Raw genomic sequence first — 21,063 nt, 5'->3', positions numbered from 1 at the left:
TTTCCTCCCACAAAATCTGCCAAGTTGTCCATCTGTCACCAGGAGATACAGAAACGAGTCAGGCAAGTTAGAATAGAAATCTTGTCTGCTGAAGCAAGCTGGTTTCTTGGCTCCAGCACGCATGCACATGCCATTAACATCCCAGCGATGGAGTTGCTACTATTACTATGGCAGAGGATGGCGCACCGGTAGCTTGGCCTTCTCAAGGCTGAGGATGGCGCTCAAAAGCTGTGCACCTGGCACAGACTTGTCTTGTGCTGCACTCTTCAGGAGCTTCACAGCAGACTGTGTAGATTCTGCACGAGTGCCGTACAGAGGTCATGCTATATGATGCATGGCACAGCTTGACATACCTCTGGGATGATGTGCTATATGTAGATGCAACGCACTAAGGAGAAAGCAAGGACACCTAGGTGTGACTTGCCTGTCGTGGATGATGTGGTTGCTGTGTCAGCTGTAGCCTTGATCGCACAAGCATGTTGTGTCCTGTGTAGCCATTACAAAAAAGATCACATCCGCGATCTGACTGCAAGACCAGCACTCTGAGTTCATCCTGGACAGCGATTGATCAATACCTGACAACCTTGACGCATTGCTTAGCCGAGAATGGCTTCAAGGAGCGATGAATTCCTGGCATAAATTTCGATTGAAATGACGGGCGCAAGCCATAAGAGCAAACAGGAGAAAGCGCGCCCGAGACATGCGTGGTGCCTGCATGAGCCATTTTAGGAGTTCTGCCGATATCCTTTGGAAGATATCTCTTGATTTATTCGATTTTGCGTGCTCTTAATTCGAAGTATCCTTAAAAGAGAAGGAGATTGAGTTGCCCACGCAAAGGCAAAAGGAAAACAGTACTGGAGGGTCACGTGCGATGTCGGGGTCGAATTCAATCTTGCCTGCGCATTCTGCAATGCATCGGGTGTGACGATTACCAAGAATATGTTGTTCAGAGTCCTAGGAATCTACTGCACGATATTGCTGCCTTTCTCAGTTGCACCGATCTGCTGACTGTGTCCTGTTCTACCAGGCCGTGTACCCAAAATACGCAGTACATGGCCCAAATAACCTGCTGTTGAAACCAATATACCGTAAACATAGTATTGGAGTAGGACTGGCAGTGCTGCATTGTGTTGAGAATGTTTTCCAGGGCGTCAATGGTTCAGGCAGACACCGCTGGGCAGTGTGGGGGCAGCCAATTGCGCCCAGTCTGCTGTCCAAGTCCAGCATTTTTAACTCAATGTCATATCAGGGCAAATGGCTATGCCCTCCGTCCCCATAGGAAGACTCGTAGGAGGGCTTGCAAACCAAGCTGTGCTACAGGCAGTGCTACATCTGGTCTGTTTCGATACCAGGGACAATATTTGTACCCAAGCAGTTCTTATGCTTCAAATTAATGATGTCTGGGCTGAGCACATAGCAAGGCATTTTGCGGGCATCGCGTCAACAAAGCATGCTGACAATGCAGGGGCTGAGCTGCAAGGCAGGTCATATCGAGGCCACTTGCAGTACACTACACGTATGGCCACGACAGCTGACTTCTGGGCGATTGCTGAAGTGCATGCGCAGAGCTTCTACCCAACTGCGGACTGGCTATTTGGTCCATTGCTCCGGCTAGACCGAGTGTGCGCCTTGCAGGTCTGAGCGTGCCCTTGCCCCTTTTGCAAACCCCCTGCGATTGCACAGACTCGTTTGCTTTGGTGCAGATCTCTTCAACACAACACAACACAACACATCATGCATTGCTGTCCAGGAAGGGGTCTGACATAATGCATGTACAGATGGGCATCGATGCTGATGTGAAAGGAGGCAGGGGCCGTTTTGCATGCCTGCTTGCCCACAGCTTAGAGGCTGAAGAGGAGAGCAGCTTTGTCAAGCCGCTTTTGGGGCACCCTGGCGCCAACGTCCCACCCTTCTTCAAGTTCCTGCTCTCAGAGAACCTGCAGGTGCTGCACCTTCCCTCTGCCCTTCCTTATACAACACATACTGGCAACTGCCCTCCATTCACGTTTGTCTTGCATCTGCTCATTTTGCACTGACAATGCTTTGCCCAATGGACTTGTGGATGACTGAGCTGGCACCAGCACGTGAGCATGCGCTTACAGTGCCCTCTGGTGCTTTGGTCTACACCATGGTGTTCATGAAGTCTCTGCTTTGGCGCAGGTTGGGTTCTCACTGTCTCCTGAGAGGCTGGGGCTGCTGGGCGCTGTGGTGATTGACATGCAGGGGCAGCACATGCCAGCAGAGCGCATAGAGAAGGGGCCCTTTGTGGCCTACCAGCGACCAGAGGATGTCGCCTACATCAGCAACCTGGCAGTGTCTCCTGCAGCCAGGAGACTGGGCGTGGGGGAGGAGCTCTTGACAGCCGCAGAGAAAGTGCGCAGACTTTGTGATAGCTCGCTGCCCCCAGCCCAGCCGCAAAAAATAATTTTATGCTTGTCTGATTGCGCACAGATGTCATCTTACCTTGTGGTCAGTTGCAAATATGCAAAGGTCTGTGCATTCTTCCTGGTACAATAAACGCAGGTGCATTTGAGCAGCAGCCCCTCTCAAGTATTGTGTTCCATGTCAGACCTCTTTGTGCAGGTCGCCAAAGATTGGGGCTGCAAAATGATCTGCCTGCACTGCGACCCTTTCAACGAGGCGGCCTGCGGCCTGTACAACAAGTATGAGTACACCAAAGTGCGAACTCAGGTCAACTGGCTATCGTTTGCTGGCGGACCGACGCGTCTGCAGCTCATGCAAAAGTCCATTGCTTGACTGAGAGCACATGTATCAACAGACACAACTCTGCCATTGATGACTCACAGTTTGCGAGAGGCTGTATTTGTATTCCCCTGGACCAGGGCACCCTAGAACAGTAATTGAGACAACCTAATATAGATTTTGTGGATTATAGCAAGCAAGCTGTGAAGTACGAAATCGAAAGGGACTGGATAGTCGTTCGCACCTCCTGGGACCTACAGGAGGGCAGTTTATTTTCAATAGGGAATCATACTTGTAATTGTCACACTGTACATGAGAAGTACTGTTCCACGAGTACTCCACGAGTACTAGTGCTCCGCTAGTGCACCTGGATACACCTGAATTCAGGAAATGGAATGCAAGTCAACTTCAGCGTCGGAAGTGTGCAGATGAAAATACTGGTGGCATGGCATGCAGCTAAACCCACGGAAGCTTTCAGGTAATCATGATGTTCGTGGTGAGTTTACAACCTTGCACAAAGATACACTTGCTTCAGATACGATCCTATTGGTACACCAGGCAGTGCCCCACATGGACTTAATTCACATCCTGCAGGCCCTCAAAGGCACCGCTTCATCTGCAATTGGCATGGCAAGCACTTCACACAGGGAACAGCTGTAGCTAGAAATACAAGGCATTGCTGCCACATTGGGAAGTGAAGCATTCTTTAAGTTGTGTGCAGACTACACGCCAGCACACGACTCACTGCAAGCGCAAGACAGGATTATTGAAAACAAAGCGGGGCCCATCATGAGTACTACACAAAATGCAGCTACAATGTTGGAGGGTAAGCAGTGTCCCTCTTATCAATTGTAATAGGCACTACTCTCTGCCTATGGAGTGCCTACAGCACAGCTGAGGCATGTACCATATGGTCAAGTGCCAGCTTCTGTATCAACTTACTTGAAAATCCTGCAATGCTATTCCAGCATCTTTCACAAGAAGCCACGTACGGGCATGCGCCAGTCTGACAATATGAATTACAGCAATCTCCAACAGAAACCTCTTTTGTTCAGAACCCACGTATGGATTCCTTGTTTGTCTCTCCTATGTCAGGAGTCAGGAGCCTGGCGGCCTCAACAATACACAGAAACAGCTGCGTACAATTAAGAAGGAGGATGCGCCAGTCTGCTGCTCTAGCACTCTCCAGATGGGTGCATTGATGCACCCACGCTGCACAGTACAGGTCTTTCACAGTGCCACAACCTCCCGGGTTAGAGAACCTTGCTCACTCGGCAGTGACCTGCCAGCCACCCTCACAAAAGGCCGCCACTCGCATGCATGCACAGGCATTGTTTGCTGGCACAGAAGCCAGCAGCGCATCTGGTGGCAGTGGGGCGCTGACACTCGCTGCCAGGCCGCGCCGACAATCATGCGAGGACCGTAACGGTTATGACGCGACCGCAACGGTCAGGCCGGGACCGTAACGGTCATGCCTCCGGCCGGCTGCACGCGCGCGGCGGCCGGCTGCGCGGCGGCGCAGTACTGGTCGTATGTCAGCGAGGCTGCAGAGCTCTGGTAGCGGGTTACGGTCAGGCTGGCCCGTAGCGCGGGCGTTACAGGCCCTACATAGCCTGCTTTGGCGATCAGCGAGTCTATTGTCTCCTCGCGCGTCCAGCGTTCGTGGCCGGCCACCTCTGGGAGGAAGGTCGCGCTGCGCTGGCACCGTGCTACTGGATCTGCATGAATGCATCAAGACACTAATTGTACCAGAGCTGACTGGCGCTGATGTAAGCCAATTATGATTCATCAAGCTTCAATTCTCAGGCAAAGGTCACTCGAAATTGTCCGTACAAGTTGTCTGATAATTCCATGACCCCAAGGTCATGTGGAAAAACCCTGGACTGCCTGGAGCAACATGTGGAAAGAGGAAGGGAAGGGATGTTTGATGAAGTAGTGCAGGCGTCAGGTGTCTCACCAAAGAAGTCAATGATGAGGCCGTGGATGCCCACGGTCCAGTCCATCCAGGAACTGGCTTGCTCAAAGGCACAAAGCATGGACACTTTGCAACTCAGTGAGGCAACCTCCCTATGTGACACTGGCTCAAATCTGCGGTCACGCAGAGCGCTGCAGCACAAACAAAGCAGGCTTAAGCACACAAATGATAATACACTATTAAGCAGTTGACGTGGACTCTCGAATGCAACAGAAGCAACTGACTAGGAGAACTGGGACTCTGCACCTAGTGAGAGCATAGTCCCTAAGCGCAGTGTGAAGATGACGCGGCTCGAGAGTGCCGATACAACCTCGCAACCGTTGTCCTCTCCTTGACTGCTTGTTCCATGTCACAAATAATGGGCTGCACCACACACAAAGCCAAGCTGTGAAGGGCATGAGAGGCTACGAGTGGCACTACAGCACGGAGCACTCCAACACACAATTACAATTTGAGCAGATGTCATCTTCACAAGTTTATCGTCTGCCAGCTGGCTCTAATCAGCCCACGGATTGCGGCTAAGTCACGCTGTGAAGAAAGACCCACCAATACAAGTTGTCGAAAAGGGGCTCGAGAGGTGATGCTCCGCTGAAATGACTAGACAAGACTTCGAAGCAGAAAACGACATGCTCTGAGGTAGCAACAATACTTGCTGAGGAGTCCGAAGCATATCCTCGTTGCCTCTGCATAGCTCCCAAACCTTGCAGCCCGGCTTTATTGGCAGGTCAGAGATCTTTGGCTACATCAGCCCTATGATAAGTCTGACAAGGTGAGCTGAGGGAGATATCGCGTCACAAAAGGCACGCTTTGGTATTGGTTGAGTGCAAATGTCCCCATCCTCCACTTCATTACCCTATTATTCCCTTGATCAAATATTATGATATAACTAGACTCTTAGGGTTTGTATGCTGCGTGCTGCGGGCCTCCTCTTTCACGAAATTTTTTCCAGTAGCTGATCCAATCGGCCATGTGAGCACACACCGAGCATTTCTGATTGAGAAATGGTGATTTAGCTGTATTTTGTTAAGTGTACATTGTTCCAAGCCCCTTTGTGTACAATCCCACTCAGGGAGAAAGATGTTGGGTACGTCGTGGCCAGCTGTGGCTTCTTCCTCACATTTGAAGGAAAAGGTACATCAAATCTGACAATAGCTGATGTATGTGATATCACATCATTGCAGCCAATAGTGATGTCCAAGACGTTCTCCTCTCAGATCAAGTATGTGCTGCTCTAGATGCGTGACGTTCTTGATGAATGAAGGTTCTTTCATCTAGCTTGGTGCAATATATGCTCACAAATCTCAGTCCTGTTGGATCGCATGACAACTCATTCTTCTGTTGTCATAGATCAAGTCTGCAAAGGTCCTCTGCGTTGGAGCTGGAGGAATTGGATGCGAGCTGCTCAAGACGCTTGTATTAGCGGGCTTTGAGGACATCGAGCTGGTAACCTGCTCTCTGGATGATGCAGTCGCTGATGAATGCTGATCAACCAGAGCAGACTCAGATGTAACGTGTCCTTGTTCACAGGTCGACATGGACACAATAGAGACCAGCAATCTGAACCGCCAGTTTCTGTTCCGGAGGAGACATGTCGGGGAAAGCAAGGCCAAGGTTGCTGCTGACTCTGTGCGCGCATTTCGCCCCAATGCCAAGATTATTGCGCACCAGGTACTCACATCTGCCTCTTTGTGCCCTTTCCTACGTGTGAGACATCTCCAATGCCTATCCTGCATGGGGAACAATAAGAAGGTTCCAGAGTGATTGAGCTGGTGTGTGGCTGCAGGGAAACGTCAAGGAAAGCAAGTTTGACAAGGACTTCTTCAAGAAGTTCTCGTTGGTGCTGAACGGGCTTGACAATGTGGAGGCCAGGCGGCATGTCAACAGGCTCTGCCTGTCAGCTGGTGTTCCCCTCATCGAGTCTGGCACCGAGGGCTACCTTGGTCAGGTGTGTAGAACACTTCACCTGGATGCTAATTATTTTTCTCAAATAATGAAGTTGTGCCGAGGCGAGGTTTGCCCTTCAGGTGACAGTTCATTACAGGCTCAAGAATGCAGCCGGAGAGGCGACGCATGTGACAGAGTGCTTTGAGTGCGCGCCAAAACAGTCGCGCAACAAGACTTACCCAGTATGCACCATCCGGAACACTCCGGACAAGCCCATCCACTGCATTGTCTGGGCCAAGGAGTTGCTCTTTGCCCGGCTATTCGGCAGGTACATCTGTCACCCATTCAGCCATATATGCTTGCCAGAACCCACATGCATGGCTGTGCTAATGTGTGGTCCTGTGTGGTCCAAAGGCCAGACCAGGTGACGGATCTCGATGAAAACGACAACAAGGAGGGGGAAGAGGGCGAGAAGGAGGAAGGGCCGTCAGTGTTCTTGCGCCGGGACGGTGAATCAGCCGATGCATATGCTGCGCGCATCTTCTGCCGTGTATTTACTGAGGACATTGAGAATGTGCTGACGATGGAGGTAGCATCTCATCCATCAGGATTTTTATTGGCAGGCTTGTGCAGCAGCGGGATGACAATTGGCATGCTCATCACAGCCTGTTGAATTTGATCATTGTTATGCACTGCATTGTCATCAGCGCTTGTTGAAGCGTTTTTGCAGACCAACAAAAGAGCATGTGCAATCGTGAGCCACGCCAATGATGCGTGACAGGACCTTTGGAAGAACAGGGATTCTCCAAAGCCGCTACAGCTGAACAGCATTCTGGCCCAGAACAATTTTGCTCCGAGAGACTCTAGCGATGATGTATCAAACGGCAATACTGCAGCGCACAGCAATGGCAGCGCGCAGGCGACAGGAGACAGTGCATGCAAGGCTCTGGGCCTGACAGATGCTCACCGGGTCTGGACATTGAGAGAAAACGCTCAGGTGTGCTTTTCTTGTAAGACATAAAGATTTGCATTCGCATGCCAAGTTTGACGATTACTCTCGCTGTCAAAATACTTCTGTGGCTGTTCCTGATCACCCAAATGATGCCGCAGAAAGTAATTTTGCTTCAAACCTCTGGACAAAAGGTAACTTTTGGAGACTAGCCTGAGCCTGACTCTTAAGGGTGCGGAATGTACAACAGGTGTTCCTGGAGAGCATCAGGCAGTTTCTGGAGGGACGTCCAAATGAGGTGGGCGAGGCAGTGTTTGACAAGGAGGACGACCTGGCGGTGGAGTTTGTCACTGCAGCCTCCAATCTGCGCGCTGCTGCGTACGGCATTCTGCAGCAGTCTCAGTTTGATGCCAAGGCAAGAAAAACACCTTTCTATCTGCCTGCTTTTACCTCACATTGCGGCAGATCTTGAAGCAATGTGTCTGGCAATTATTATGTGTCTGCAGGTGTCATCGCTGTTCTGGAGGAGATCATACTTCTTTTCAAGAAACAGCTCAGCGAGGTCAGCCTGCTCAGCCATTTCAGCCTGTCACAAAAACTATACCTGTGCTGTGCTGTACTCTGCAGGGCATGGCGGGCAATATCATTCATGCCATTGCCACCACAAACGCCATTGTGGGGGGCCTGATTGTCATCGAGGCCATGAAGCTGTTGGCCAACGCTCCTGAACACTCCAAGGTGCGCCCTCCTGTACGCTATCATTGACACCCTCAACCAATGGAGCTGCTGCCTACCTGTTCTCAACCTCCTCCTCTTCTTACCACCCTGGCGCTTGTTTTAGTACGGTCATCGACGGCAAGCAGGCACAACAGACCCTGTTGCAATGTGTGCTTATTCATATACAGCGTACTGAAGCCCTGTATAGCGCTGCAATGCACTGATCATTCCCAACATGAGTACTCCCGTGCAGGCCACGTTCATCCTGAAGCACATCACCAACCCAAAGATGAAGCGCCTGCTGAACGCGGTGGCACCGGGGGAGCCGTCCCCAAAGTGTGCTGCGTGCGGCACCGCGCGACTGGAGCTTGTTATCGACACCAACGCCACCACCCTGGGCCAGCTCATCGACAAGGCATGCTCACTGGCCCAGTCCCTCCACGCTCCCGGCTTTGAAAGCTTTTGTCTGCTTCGTGCCAGCAAAAACATGTATCGGACAGCTCTGTGCATGTTAATTACACATCCTGCAACACTTGCAATCTTTATGGCACATGGACACCCAGCGACGTGCAGCAGGATATATAGGACAGGGCCCTGTCAGGGACTCTAATAGGGCTGTTGTGAGGCATGCAGCAACCCATCGCGCGCACCTATACGGGGTGTGCGTCTCATGGTGTTATTTGTTTTGAGTCCCGGTAGATGAGGCTCCCATGCTGCAGGTGCTCAAGAAGAGGCTGTCCCTGGTGGAGCCGACAGTGCGCACAGACGGCGGGTTTGAGTATGAGGAGGGCGAGGGGCTGGACGACGATGAGGTGGCGGCCAACAGGGCCAAGCTGCCGCTGGCGCTCAGTGCGCTGCCCGGGGGCGGCCTGGGGCAGGGGGTGACCGCCCACGTGGAAGACCAGGTGCAGGAGTTCAAGGTGGCCATCGAAATCACCCACAAGGTGCGCCGACGCAAGTTGTTCTCCCGTTGCCTTGGCTGGTGCATGTATCTGTGCCTCTGTCTCGGGTCTGCCCTGCATGCTGGCTTCAATGCTATCTCCGGGAGCCTCTGCTGTGGCGCATCCTCCTGCAATTATGATCTACTCCCTTGCATTAGCAGCCTCTTTGCGGCCAGAGCATTGGGCCATATTATGAGAGGGAAGCGGGTCGAGGTTGCGCCATGCGTTCTTTCTTCAGAAGAACGCTGCAGCTATGCTGAGGGCAGGGCCATCGAAAGGGCCTGCTCCTGCCGCGGAGTGCATACACCCCCAGGCTGCTGCGCACTCTGTGATTGCAGCTGGCTATGTAATCATGTCAGGCAGCGCGACTGCCAAAGTTGACGCATGATTGACTGGTGCTACTTATGGCCTGATACTTTTGGTCATCATCAGCCATATGGATGGTGCTGCATCATGTACACGGCCACTATGGGGCAGCACTGCTGCATTGAAAAGATCTTTAGCTGCTGTGTGCGCTGCTGGCAGGATGACTGGGACGAGGAAGCACACCCAGAGGGCTTCATCCTGGGTGGAGCGGTGCCGCCGCCTGCACCGGCCGCCAATGGAGATCAGTCTGAAGCAGGTATACACCCATCGCTTTAACCTTTCCGTCTTCGGTTCTACCCAAAGCACTTGTGCATTCTCTTACACCGGGCTGGTCGTGCTTGTTGGGAACGAATTTCAGATGGGCTGCAGGCTGTAATTGAGCACACATGCTTGCCCGTTAGTTGACATTCAGGATGAGGAAAATTTGACGTGCGGGTAGCTTGATATGGCCGATTGGGGTGTGTTGCCCTGCAGGCCCATCTGCAGCTGCAGCCAGCGACGGAGACGACGATGATCTGGTCATTGTGGAGGCGCCAGACTTGGCGCAGCGGCAGCGGGACGCCAAGGGCAAGCAGAAGCGTGAGGCTGATGACGATGAAGCTCCCAGGAAGCGGCAGAGGACACTGCACGAGTCAGATGATGTCATAGAGCTGGACTGACCAGTGCCACATGTGTGAGTATGAAGTCGCTGGTGTTGCTTTCCAATTCATTGCTTTCTAGTGCTGGGGAACAGCTCAAGTCAAGTTGAGCTTCAGACTTGAAGTAGGAAGATATGGGGGAAGGGAAGCTGGACGAAGTCATTACTAAGCAAATTTGGCCAAGGTTAAGAAGAATTTACGGTTTGTAATGCAATTCGCGTCATTGGTGGTCGGCTTGAATTGAAACATCGTGCTTGATTGATCCCTACGACTGTAGACAAAGAAGTCAATCAGGGATTGGGATACGAGAGAACTTCTGCGTACTTCCGGGAGCGCTGTCGGTGTAGTCTGAGACACGTAGGAATAGTCATTATATGCAATACTTCTTGAAACACTTCAAGTACCTAAGTAGATGTATCGGGCATCCTTGATAGCATCGGATCGGGAGAAACACTAGCAACAGGTTTGTGCACAATAAGCACGATGGGTATCTTCAGTTCTGGTAAGAAGGACTCGGACACGAACAGTATGGCAAGGATGGCGGAAGCTGGATCATTCACTGCCAGTGTGGTCGACATGAAGGACACGAAGGTATGCGAAGCTGCCCATTACTGTCACTAGCGGCAGGATTCTCCACCTCTCCTGGATCCCTGAGTTTCCCTAGCGATCCTGCTCAGCACCAGTCACGTTCACCTGGCGTTGTGTTCTTACAGAATTATGTCATTTCAACGAGGGGCCTCCCACAGCTCCTTTGGCTGGCTGTATGAACACTTGTAGAGCAGTGGCTGGCGGTACTTGCAAACTTGGTATGCATGTGCCAGCTGCCAAACCCTCTGAACACCAGGACTGCTGATCGAATGCAGGTTGTTCCACCAATCCTGGAGAATGGGCCAACTGAGCATCCGAATGTTTTGCAAAAGCACATGAACGGCAAGCAGACAATGTCGAAGAAGCAAATTGCCATGTGCCTTAATCTGCGCGATGTGGGGGCGGCTGCGCCGGAAAATCTGCGCACTCGGACACTGTTTCGGTCCTCTGAACTCCTGAGGTACGCACACCATGAATACAAGGTTACTGCATCTACCTGCTTAGCCTGCTCGCTCCAACACCTCACATTGGCTTATATTGCCTCTCTCGTCCTCATTTCAGCAAGGCCGTGAGCTAGTTGGGCTTATGTGAGATAGCATGAGCAGCGTTTCCTACTCTCTCTGACTGCTTACTAGACTCCTTGCTTTGGCTTAAATCGTCCTGTCCTTACTTCAGCAAGGCGATGAGCGGTCTAGGGTCAAGGCTGTCAGGGTGTCATCCTCGATTCAGCAAGGCTGTGAGCGGTCAAGGATCAAGGCTGTTAGGGCAACTTGAGCAAAGGGTTGGTGGAGTGAATGCGGCAGACATGGTGATACATCTCTGTTGATTGCAGCGGCACGGACATGGAGCGGTATGGGATAAAGACAATTCTGGACCTGAGGCGCATGGACAGGCCCTGCAAGAAGAAAGGGAAGAAGACTGAGAAGCTGAAACTTGCCGGCAGATACATGAGGAAGGTGTGTCCAGAACCCCGCTGCATCATATTCCCATCTCAAGACTCCTGCGCATTTCTTCACAACTTCTCTCCAGCATTTGCACCCAGCATTGCCAACACATTGGCCGGTTTCTAAAGAGCTGCAGAAGTCTCTCGATTTGCAGACCAAATGCGTGGCTCTTGACACTTGAAAGCAGGACTCTACTGTGTACCGGGTTTTGATGAACAGGGTGTACTAAAGACTACCCCCTGCAGTCCTTAGTACCCCCTGATAACACACACTAGGGATCGATATAGTTCCCTTGCAGAGACACACCATGTGGGAATATGGTGCGGTGCAGGGGCCCAAAATGATGATGTCAGAGCGGCTGAAGCCGTACGCTGCGCGCGGGCAGCCGCATCCATGTGAGATGTGCCGGCAGCGCATAAAAGATAAGCTGGACTTCGAGCCCGGCTCAGTAGTCCATGCTGATCTCATTCCCTCCCTGGTCGGCCTGCGCATCTTCCAGGCCATGCCCCCTCGCGTGCGCGCAAAGACTGTCTTCGCTGCGCTCTCTGGCAAAGGTGTGCCGGCCCTCTCGCCTATTAAGTTATGCGCAAAATGAGTGGTCGCTTCTCTGAGTGGCTCTGCAGAGTGTTGCAGTCTCGCTTCAGGACCATGGAAATAATCTGTGAGTGCTTTGTATGGATGGCCACTGCACATGGTCGTCAATAACGTCTCTGCGTCAATTCTCTGCAGCAGGCCAGTATGCCTTTGTCTGCTGGAGCATTTTGATTGCCAGAGTGCCATTGCATGCAGTGTATGTATTGTCAGGTGTGCACTTGAAAACGATGATTGCAAAGGGGAAGGCGTAAAGACTGATGTGTTTGCTTGTGTTGATCTGCAGGTGCTGCTTCTGTGATGGCGCCTGCGGTGGCGAATCCGCTTTACATGGGGTACAAAGCGCTGTACAAGACAATTCTGGAGGACTCCAAGCGGGGCATTGCCAAAGCCATGCGCGTGTTCACCGACAAGGACAACCTCCCAGTGCTCATCCACTGCATCCATGGTGGGCACCAGGGATCAATAATCTGCCGATTCAGGAAATCCCTCTGCACAGAAGGCTTGAAACAGAGCATTTCTGGGTTGCTTGTGGTTCTTGCAGTCACTCATTATGCAGCTGTAATCATGCAGGAAGGGTTTGGAGCCAGGCTTGCAGCTGGGCATCAGTTCCTGTTTGTTCTGATGCTTGCAATCAAGCGCACCATCAGTGCTTTCAGAGTGCATGCTCAATGTGGGGGATGTTGCTGTGTGCAGGGAAGGACAGGACAGGGATCATCGTCATGCTCCTCCTGCTTCTCTGCGATGTGGATCCCAAGGTGCTCCCTTATGTCACTTATGCAGGATGATGCATGATGCTCAAGGATGCATTGGACCTGACAGATAAAAGACTCGCATCAAAATGGAGTCAGTCATGTTCTCCAGATTGGCATTCACAGGTGATTGTGGATGACTATGTGAGGTCTGAAGCCGTCCTGAAGGAGAGCCGCCTGCACCAGGAGCTCGATCTTGATGGTGGGTTTGCCAGATCCTGTTAATTTCTATCCCATTTTCTCTCACTCTTGGTTTCTTCTGTCTTCGTTTTGCAGGGCTGTCTCATTATCTTGCAGGGCTGTGAATGTGTTTTATGTGTATGAAAAGCAGGGCAAATGAGCATTCTGTGTGGTGTGTACAGTGTACCTGACCCAGGACAGTGTTATTGCCGCCACGCATGACACCATGGAGGACACCATTAAATATCTGCTTGACAAATACGGCTCCGTCGCGAAATATCTGCATGAGGTGAGCGTCTGCCGCTCAGCACAAGCACTGAATATATGACTAATCAAAGATCCTGAGGTACCCAATCCGCTGCACTTTGTTGTTGTTGACAGAGGGCAGGAGAAGATGTGTCGGAATCTGAAGAAGCAAGCACAAAGGCCAGAGGCTGCTTGGGCTGCTGCCACTGAATCACTCCACTTCCAGATCATGTTATGTGAAACGTGTCCCCAGCATTTGAAACTGTGTCATACAGCAGCTTCTGGCTGTGCATGCTACACTGGTGGCTGCTCACAGCTGCCTCTCCCCTCTACCCTAGTAGCAAACACTTTCTTCCCGCTGGCTCCGACGGACAGAGTGACCTGACTAAACACCCCAACCCTTACCTCACCCCAGTTTATGTGGCATCATCATCAAGCTGACATAAATTCTTTTATGCCGACGTGGCATTTTATGTTTGTGACATGGCATCACATGGCGCTGACATGGCGGCATGTGCTCACAGGTGGGGCTGGAGGATTGGGAGCTGTCGCGGATCCGGGTGAACCTTCTGCAGCAGGCGGGCGCGCACGATCTGCTGGAGCGGCTCTCGATGCTCTCGCCGCTGCCGGGCCACTCCGGCGGCGAGCGCAGCAGCAACTTCCAAAAGATGTTCTCCAAGCGCGCCGCGCGCACCTCGCCCTCCCTGCAGAGGTGCAGTCTCTCTTGGCATCTGTTTGGATTTTCTGCTCCAGGAAGGCAGACGCTGTGGTGACTTTGGTCTGGTGGGCACCCAATCACCAGCTTGAGGTGGCAGTACAAATAGTTGTGGCTTTTGAGCTCAACAAGCAGGCGATACCATAATACATGTTGGTGCATGCGCTGCTCGTCTGTAGCTCCCGCTTCTCAGCTGCCTGTGAGTCATACAATTGTTTGCTTACTTTGAGCACTGATGAATATTCTACAGATGTCTTCCTGCCTTTCTTTCTTCTTCCAATTTGCTGCCTAGGATGCTTCTGACTTGTATATGCTGGTGTCATAAGGGGTTCTATGAATCGGTGCTAGCATCACCAAAGATACTAGCACACCCGTGCGAGACGCTGATCAGTGGCATCATCAGTAATGCTGACGTGGACCCAACTGTAGGGGGAGGTCGCTTCCGGAGGGGCAGAAGCTGCCGGAGCAGGCGGACGTTCTGGGCACACTCCACAGCGGCCCCAACGCCGACGGCGCAAGCCCGCGGCTGGCCGCCTCATCGGCGCCGCCGATCGTGGACCGCACGGCTGCGCACCCGCACCACTACTCGCACGCCAAAGCGCTCGTCAGCTCCGCGTCTAACAGGGCCGAGACACCGCTGCGCAATGGGCTGCCTGATGACAGCAGGTGGGCACTGGCCCTTATGAAATTCCCTTCGTTTTCTGCGCTGCGGTCTTGTTGTACTGAGGTCTGCTGGGAGGGATGTTGTCCTATGATTCTCACCTGCCCTGTGTAATCAATGCTGTGGACGAAGGTATTTTTCCAGTGTATTTCCAGTGCCACATTCATGGAATTTAAAGATGAATCTCTTAGTGCAATGCACAAGGTTCTTATCTTCCAGGTTCTCTTAGGATTCTCTCCCCTTTTTGCCCGAGAATGAACTGCCTGCATGCTTCGGTTTTCAGCTGTCAGTGGTGTGCTGTCTGTGCAGGGAAACCACCTCTGTCGGCGCAGATCCTGAGGCCCGCGAGGTGGACAACACAGCATCCGCCTGGGCGCAGCTGGTTGAGGGAACCAAAGGCCCAGAATTTGGCAATGTGGCCAGCAGCAGTGATGGCAGTGCGCAGCATGCTTGAAAATTCTGATGTTGCTACCTCTGGATTTGGGATCCAGACGAACCCGAAGCTATCACATGTCATGAAACACAGGGATCTGGGTTGTCTCGCCACTGCTATATGCGTCAAAGAGCTTGAACCTCCATCCCAGGGAAAATACAGTCGCAGCCAAGCTGCTGAAGATGGAGAGGACGGAGGACTTGAACACTTGAGGAGCTGCATAGGCACTAGCAAGGTTCTCTGAAGCCTTGAAGCAGGGGTGATTTTGCTTGTATCATCTGGGGCACTGCCATTTCCATGTATGGTCTCACTGTCATCTGTTCACTCGCGGGCTTTCTTTGGGTTTGCCATGCGCGTTTTGCTGAAAGAATTCCTTTTGTCTGGGCTGTCGAGTGTGTGAATGCCATTGTATTTTCACACTGCAAGCGTACTCTCCTTGGTCAAGTTTACATGCCAGTCCGCCACACTGCCAGGAATGAGTCTTGGCATGAGTCTCACATGTTTTCAGACAAGTGATAGTGTGGGAATTCAAGCGATATAGGACAAGGATTGGTGTGACAATTTCTAACTGGGTGGCTCCTATTTCAAACGAATCCATACCTTGTGTAGAGCACTGCCTAGGCAATGGTTTCTGCAATGTGCAGCCTGGATCTTCCCAGGGCTCAAGTGAGACATGGGAGCAAGACTGTGACACCCTGATTGTGTCTGTGGTGTGAATTGTTTATGGATTTTCCCCATGATTACTTGTTGCTTCACACATGAGGACGCAGAATCCCAGACTCTAATCAAATGCTATACTCTGTTATTCTGAGTTACTAGAAACCTGTTCACATTCGGTCTAAATTTATAGTGCAGTGTACCTGTAAATCTTGATGTTCCGGAATCCTGAAGTGTCGACCCTTGTCACTTAGTCCAAGGTTGCACAGGTGGAGGCCTGTCAGACTCGGCCGACCAGAAAAGTTTTCCAGCGGAATCCTGGGTAATGAAGCAAGAGATCTCCGACAAGAATCACAAATCGACGCTGATCACCTCCACTTTATAAAACAAGCAAGCAGCAGCTTCAGTGCCGCAGTAGAATACTGTCGAACACTGTCCATGCACAGTGTCGGAAGGAAGACAGTGCTCTGACGCTGCTTCTTCGAGCTGCATTGGCCATGCGGACGTCGGGATGGGCACTGGCAGTGCTGCTGATTGGATTGCTGCACGCCAGATCTTTACAGGCAGGTCCAATTGGGCCAAGGACGACCGGCTCAGTCGGCATACTGACGGCCAGTGGGGAGGTGTGCATCGACACCTGCAGCATAATCCCAGATATGCATGCATGCAGTTTTGAAGACTTCGTCACTCTTCTTGCCGAGAGCGTTCAGGGGGCATTCAAGGTTCGAGACTTGCTGACTTTGCAACTTAGTGGCACAGCAACTCACCAGCTGATGAACAGCTCAGCAGCAAAGTGATTGCAGAACCCAGTCAAGCACAGCTAGAAACTAAACACCGAGTCATGTCCATGAACGAAAAGGTGGCATGCCTGTGACAGGTCGCATACAGGGTGGGGACAGGAGGTAGCTGTGGCTTTGGTCCAATTGGAGATCCCTACCCAGACTCGGCGATAGCATCCATCAGGTCCACCAGTGCTATTGTTGCGCAGCTGCCAGAGTCCGGCTGTGGTGTCTGCATCCAGCTGACCTGTGCAGACCAGGTGAGGGGCCCAACACAAAATGCTGTGCTGCAAACAAGCACATTGACTGTACTTTGCAGTTTTTCACAGTGTGCATGGTCTCTGTTTTCAAGGGCTAATACCAGGATGCGATTGGTTGGCAATGCACTGTCTGTGAAGTATGCTTGGTCACGTGGAAGCAGCATCAGCATTGCTTCTAGGAGCAACTGCAGCTGAAACATGCAGGGCCTGCCTTTCCACTTAAAAAGCGTCAAGATCACATTTCTGGATCGACCTGCATACTGAACATTTTCCGTTGCTGCTGGTGTGCCAACAGGGAGAGCGATGAGCGTTTTCATGCTTGCAGGGGGTCTGCAATGCGGATGCAACACCAGTGACGGTCACAATCATAGACTCCTGCCCCAGCTGCTCAAGTGCAATCCCAGCCTCCCAGTTCTCTAAGCTGGCCCCGACAAACCTTGGCAGTGTTGCCGTGCAGTTTCAGCAGGTGAAGAAGACCCCTGTGCTTTTTGGTTTGCATTACTTAGATGTCGTATGCATTGCGACAGGACTTGGATGTACTCGATCACTTTTTGGTGATCACATTAGTATGTCGATAGACGGTAGCCTGACAGAAGTACCAACATCGCTTCCCTTCCTCTAGGGTGTTTAACGGGCATGAAGCTACTGATAATGGCAAACCTTGAGTGCACCAGTCAATCAGAGCAGCAGGGTTTGACAGTGCCTCAGCAGAGATCCTGGGGTGCCCAGACAGTACTTTTCACTGTTTCTGGGCAATTCAAGGATCGGATTCCTGCAGAGCACACATGGCTGTCGGTAAGATTTATTTGTGGCATGTCATGATTGAGCTATTGGTGCGGTGCAGGTTGATTGCACACCGCCAGGCAATCTTGAAATTCGAGTGCTGGAGTATCGGTCAACCTCAGGCGGCTACTTGAAGATCACACCCTGGCAGACTGCCGGCATCGCAGCTGTGAGCAAGATCGAGTTCAAGCAGAGCAGCGCCGATGTAAGCACTTACTCTCCACCCTGCTGCATCAAGTTTCCTTCTCACACAGGACTGACACCCTTGATTTGCATTCCTAGGGATGGGATTGTTTCCTTGGTGAAGCATGTCTGAAGGCTTGACTACAGTGAAGCAGCTTCGGATCCTGTGCAGCGTGGCGCAACAATTTAAACGCTGCTGCTGACCCTCACCCTGCTGTATCAGCTCCCTTCTTATCATCCACATGACATGTTTGTAAATGTCCCATTTGTGGATGGCCCTTCGTTTGGAGGGGTATCTAGACACCCATGTGGAGGCTGGGAATGCAGTGGTCACGTCAGCTCCACTGGAGCATAGGGAAATTCCAGCATGACAGAGAGTGTGTTTATTGGCACAGGATTCCACTTTCCAGGCGTTCAGGAACACCTATGGAGCGGTGTGGGAGGCTTCTGTGCTGCCGCCAGCGCCCCTTGACATTCGCCTGACTGACGCTGCAGGCCACTCTGTTGTCGCCAGGTGTGCTGCGCCACATCCGCTGTTCCGTTTTGGAGTTGATTGAGATATATTTCGCAGCCTTCTTTGAGTAATTTGTTTCTAACAGCAAAGTACACACCTGTTTCCGGTCTGTTGAAGCATTTAGCAATGATGCGCAGCATTCCTGGAGGCTGTTGTATTGAGCGTCCGTCATGTTGCAGGCAAATTACGCCCACTGCGGCGGAGGACATTCCCACAGGAGTGCAGTTTCCTCTGGTCACCCCAAGCCCGGGTGCAGCGCCGCCGGTCTCCCCCTCTCCCGCAGCCGTGCCGGTCTCGCCAAGCCCCTCCCCGGTCCTCCCCTCGCCACCGCCGGCCCCCGTGCTGCCACCGCCCTCGCCGATCGCCCCGGTGCTGCCACCGCCGGCCTCCCCCCTGCTCCCCACGCCCAGCCCACCAGTCATCCCGGCCCTCCCGGCGGTTCTCCCCTCGCCCCCTGCAGTCCCCCCGCCGGTCCCCTCCGCGCCACCGCCAACCCCGGCAGTCCCCCCGCCGGTCCCCTCGGTCCCTCCACCGTCTCCGGCAGTAACCCCACCGGTGCAGCCACCGAGTCCGGCTCCAGTGATACCGTCGCCCCTCCCAGTCCCCCCGGCTTTGCCGCCGGCTGCGCCGCTGTCGCCGATACCCATCCTCCCACTTGGACCCCCCGCCCAGGCGCCACCGCCGGTCGTGGCAATCCCGCCGGTGGTGGCGCCTGTCACCCCGCCGCCGACTGCGCCGCCTGCGTCCCCGCCAATACAGCCGCCCAGCCCTGCTCCTGTGACTTTCTGTGTCCTGCACTTCTTAGCAATAGTCACCCAACCATTTGTCATAAAATAAAAAGCACCTCAAATTCTACTGTCAAACTCAACATGCCATTTGCCTTTCCTGTCGACAGCAACTGTTTTTCTTGCTGGCAGCAAGCTCGAAGTACCTGGCAAATGTCTGCAGCCTATCATCCCACAACTTGTGTGTGTGTGTGTGTGTGTGTGTGTGTGTGTGTGTGTGATTTTTAGGAGTGTAAATGCAGGAGAACTGATAGGATAGCGTGCTGGTGTGCAGGTGCTGCCCGCCGCGCCAGTGGCGGCACCGGTGCTGGCTCCACCGGCGATCCCTCCCTCCCCAACAGGGCCCTGCCAGAATGTGCTGCAGATCCTGCAGTCCAACCCCACTCTCAGCACTTGGCTGTCAATCCTCCAGGTGATCTCAACCACATTATCTTTAGTTTTTGCCGTTTGGCAGCACAAGTATGTGCCTAATAGGATTTGGCTGAACATCACCATGTTTGCGCCGCTCAACTCCGCCTTTGCGGCTCCACTACCGGCGGTGTGACCTTCCTCCACCGGAATCTGTTTTGTTAGGTCACCACAAGACTCTGTGATTCAACATGGACACCTTGTGCCATGAGCGTTGCCAGTGGAATAGCTCAGGTTTGACTGGGGGCACAGAGTCAGAGTATAAAGATTACAATGCTAATTGCAAGCTGTCACACCTACCATTTGAAGACTTTGGTACTTTATTGCACAAAAGGCACTGGGGTTGCACCCAGTACCGGTGTTATCAACATGGCTAACCCGATGAAGACTGACAACTTTCCTGCACGTAAGCCTCCCGAAGCAATTTTCTCGTACCCGTACTGTGATCAGGGATCAAATCTGGGGACCGGAACAGTGGGCCAGCTCCTGAACAACCGGCCGGAGCTGAAGTCCCCCGTTGCAGGTGCAGTCACCAATGCATGCTGACTCAGCGGGCTGTCATGAAACCCGAGACATCCGAAAAGATAGGCGGCTATCATGCTTCGGCCCACTGCCCACATATAATGCCCCTGGGCCGGGAGATCACTGCATTGGTGCTGCACTTGCGAGGCAGCCTTTAATCCAAGGGCAGCCTGTTCTTCTCATCTCTGGCGCTTGCACTACCATTATACCTGCATATCTCTTTCTGTACATTATGGTAGAAATTTTGCCTCGGTTCTGGCGCGGGCGACAGTAACACAGAGCACTGTGCTTACGGTTGATTGAGTCTTGCGTGCATCTGGCAAAAACATTAAGGGACAGGATGTTTGGCAGCCCTTACTTGCAGCTGATCTGCACACACACCTTGCCTCTGGCAGAAAAAGCGTGTTGTTTACATTGTTACATGGCCTCCAGCTTGTTATGATATGAAATGACAACAATTTCACATTGCCACACAGGTTACCACGTGGTGGCAGGGGCGTTCCTGTCGTCTGCGCTGACACCTGGCACCAGTCTGCCCACCGTGGATGTTGAGCGGACGCCCGGTCAACCCGACCGCCCAGTCATTCTCAATGTCACCGCCCCTCTCAAGGTGATCTCCACTGTGTTCTAGCTTTTGGCTGGAGCCCTTCTTCCTGTCATAATGAAGCTCACTTGTATCTGTAGTTTCTCTTATGGAATGCCTGATTGCTATTCAGTGTCGCGGCAAATGCGCAGCAAAGTTGAGATTGTATTGTCAGCATGGCACCTTCAGAGCTGGTTACGGTGAAAGGGGAAAGGGGAGGGTAGAGAATGAGAAAGTGCAAATGACTTCTTTGGGGGATGTGGGTGCAGCTGCAAGGAGTGGGCAGCAGCGCCAACATAGTGCAGC

At 52.5% G+C, this 21,063-nt stretch overlaps 3 protein-coding genes across 3 annotated transcripts; 2 read left to right on the top strand and 1 right to left on the bottom strand.

The window, feature by feature from the left end:
- Positions 1 to 932: 932 nt before the first annotated feature.
- On the top strand, positions 933 to 3,013 carry COCSUDRAFT_64452 (acyl-CoA N-acyltransferase). Its single transcript, XM_005650844.1, has 5 exons — positions 933 to 1,335; positions 1,466 to 1,635; positions 1,779 to 1,943; positions 2,161 to 2,373; positions 2,584 to 3,013. The coding sequence occupies exons 1-5, from the start codon at positions 1,137 to 1,139 to the stop codon at positions 2,755 to 2,757; spliced, it is 921 nt and encodes a 306-aa protein (XP_005650901.1). The 5' UTR covers positions 933 to 1,136; the 3' UTR covers positions 2,758 to 3,013.
- Positions 3,014 to 4,152: 1,139 nt separating this feature from the next.
- Positions 4,153 to 5,076, bottom strand: COCSUDRAFT_12481 (hypothetical protein; the record flags this gene model as incomplete). The annotated part of the gene is made up of 3 exons (XM_005650843.1): positions 4,153 to 4,415; positions 4,661 to 4,809; positions 4,925 to 5,076. 3 exons carry the CDS (start codon positions 5,074 to 5,076, stop codon positions 4,153 to 4,155), a joined length of 564 nt encoding a protein of 187 aa, XP_005650900.1.
- Positions 5,077 to 6,211: 1,135 nt separating this feature from the next.
- Positions 6,212 to 15,304, top strand: COCSUDRAFT_46053 (hypothetical protein; the record flags this gene model as incomplete). Its single annotated transcript, XM_005650842.1, has 21 exons — positions 6,212 to 6,346; positions 6,462 to 6,623; positions 6,703 to 6,890; positions 6,977 to 7,151; positions 7,344 to 7,559; positions 7,762 to 7,848; positions 8,139 to 8,249; positions 8,482 to 8,598; positions 8,948 to 9,172; positions 9,695 to 9,791; positions 10,010 to 10,176; positions 11,037 to 11,221; positions 11,594 to 11,717; positions 12,037 to 12,259; positions 12,583 to 12,744; positions 12,993 to 13,054; positions 13,175 to 13,250; positions 13,411 to 13,517; positions 13,999 to 14,186; positions 14,619 to 14,855; positions 15,160 to 15,304. The coding sequence occupies 21 exons, from the start codon at positions 6,212 to 6,214 to the stop codon at positions 15,302 to 15,304; spliced, it is 3,189 nt and encodes a 1,062-aa protein (XP_005650899.1).
- Between the last annotated feature and the right edge of the window lie 5,759 nt (positions 15,305 to 21,063).

Source organism: Coccomyxa subellipsoidea (assembly GCF_000258705.1).
Source record: "Coccomyxa subellipsoidea C-169, whole genome shotgun sequence".
Lineage (NCBI taxonomy): Eukaryota > Viridiplantae > Chlorophyta > Trebouxiophyceae > Coccomyxaceae > Coccomyxa > Coccomyxa subellipsoidea.
The sequence above is the reverse complement of the archived record's forward strand: the minus strand, read 5'-3'. Positions and strand labels throughout refer to the sequence as shown.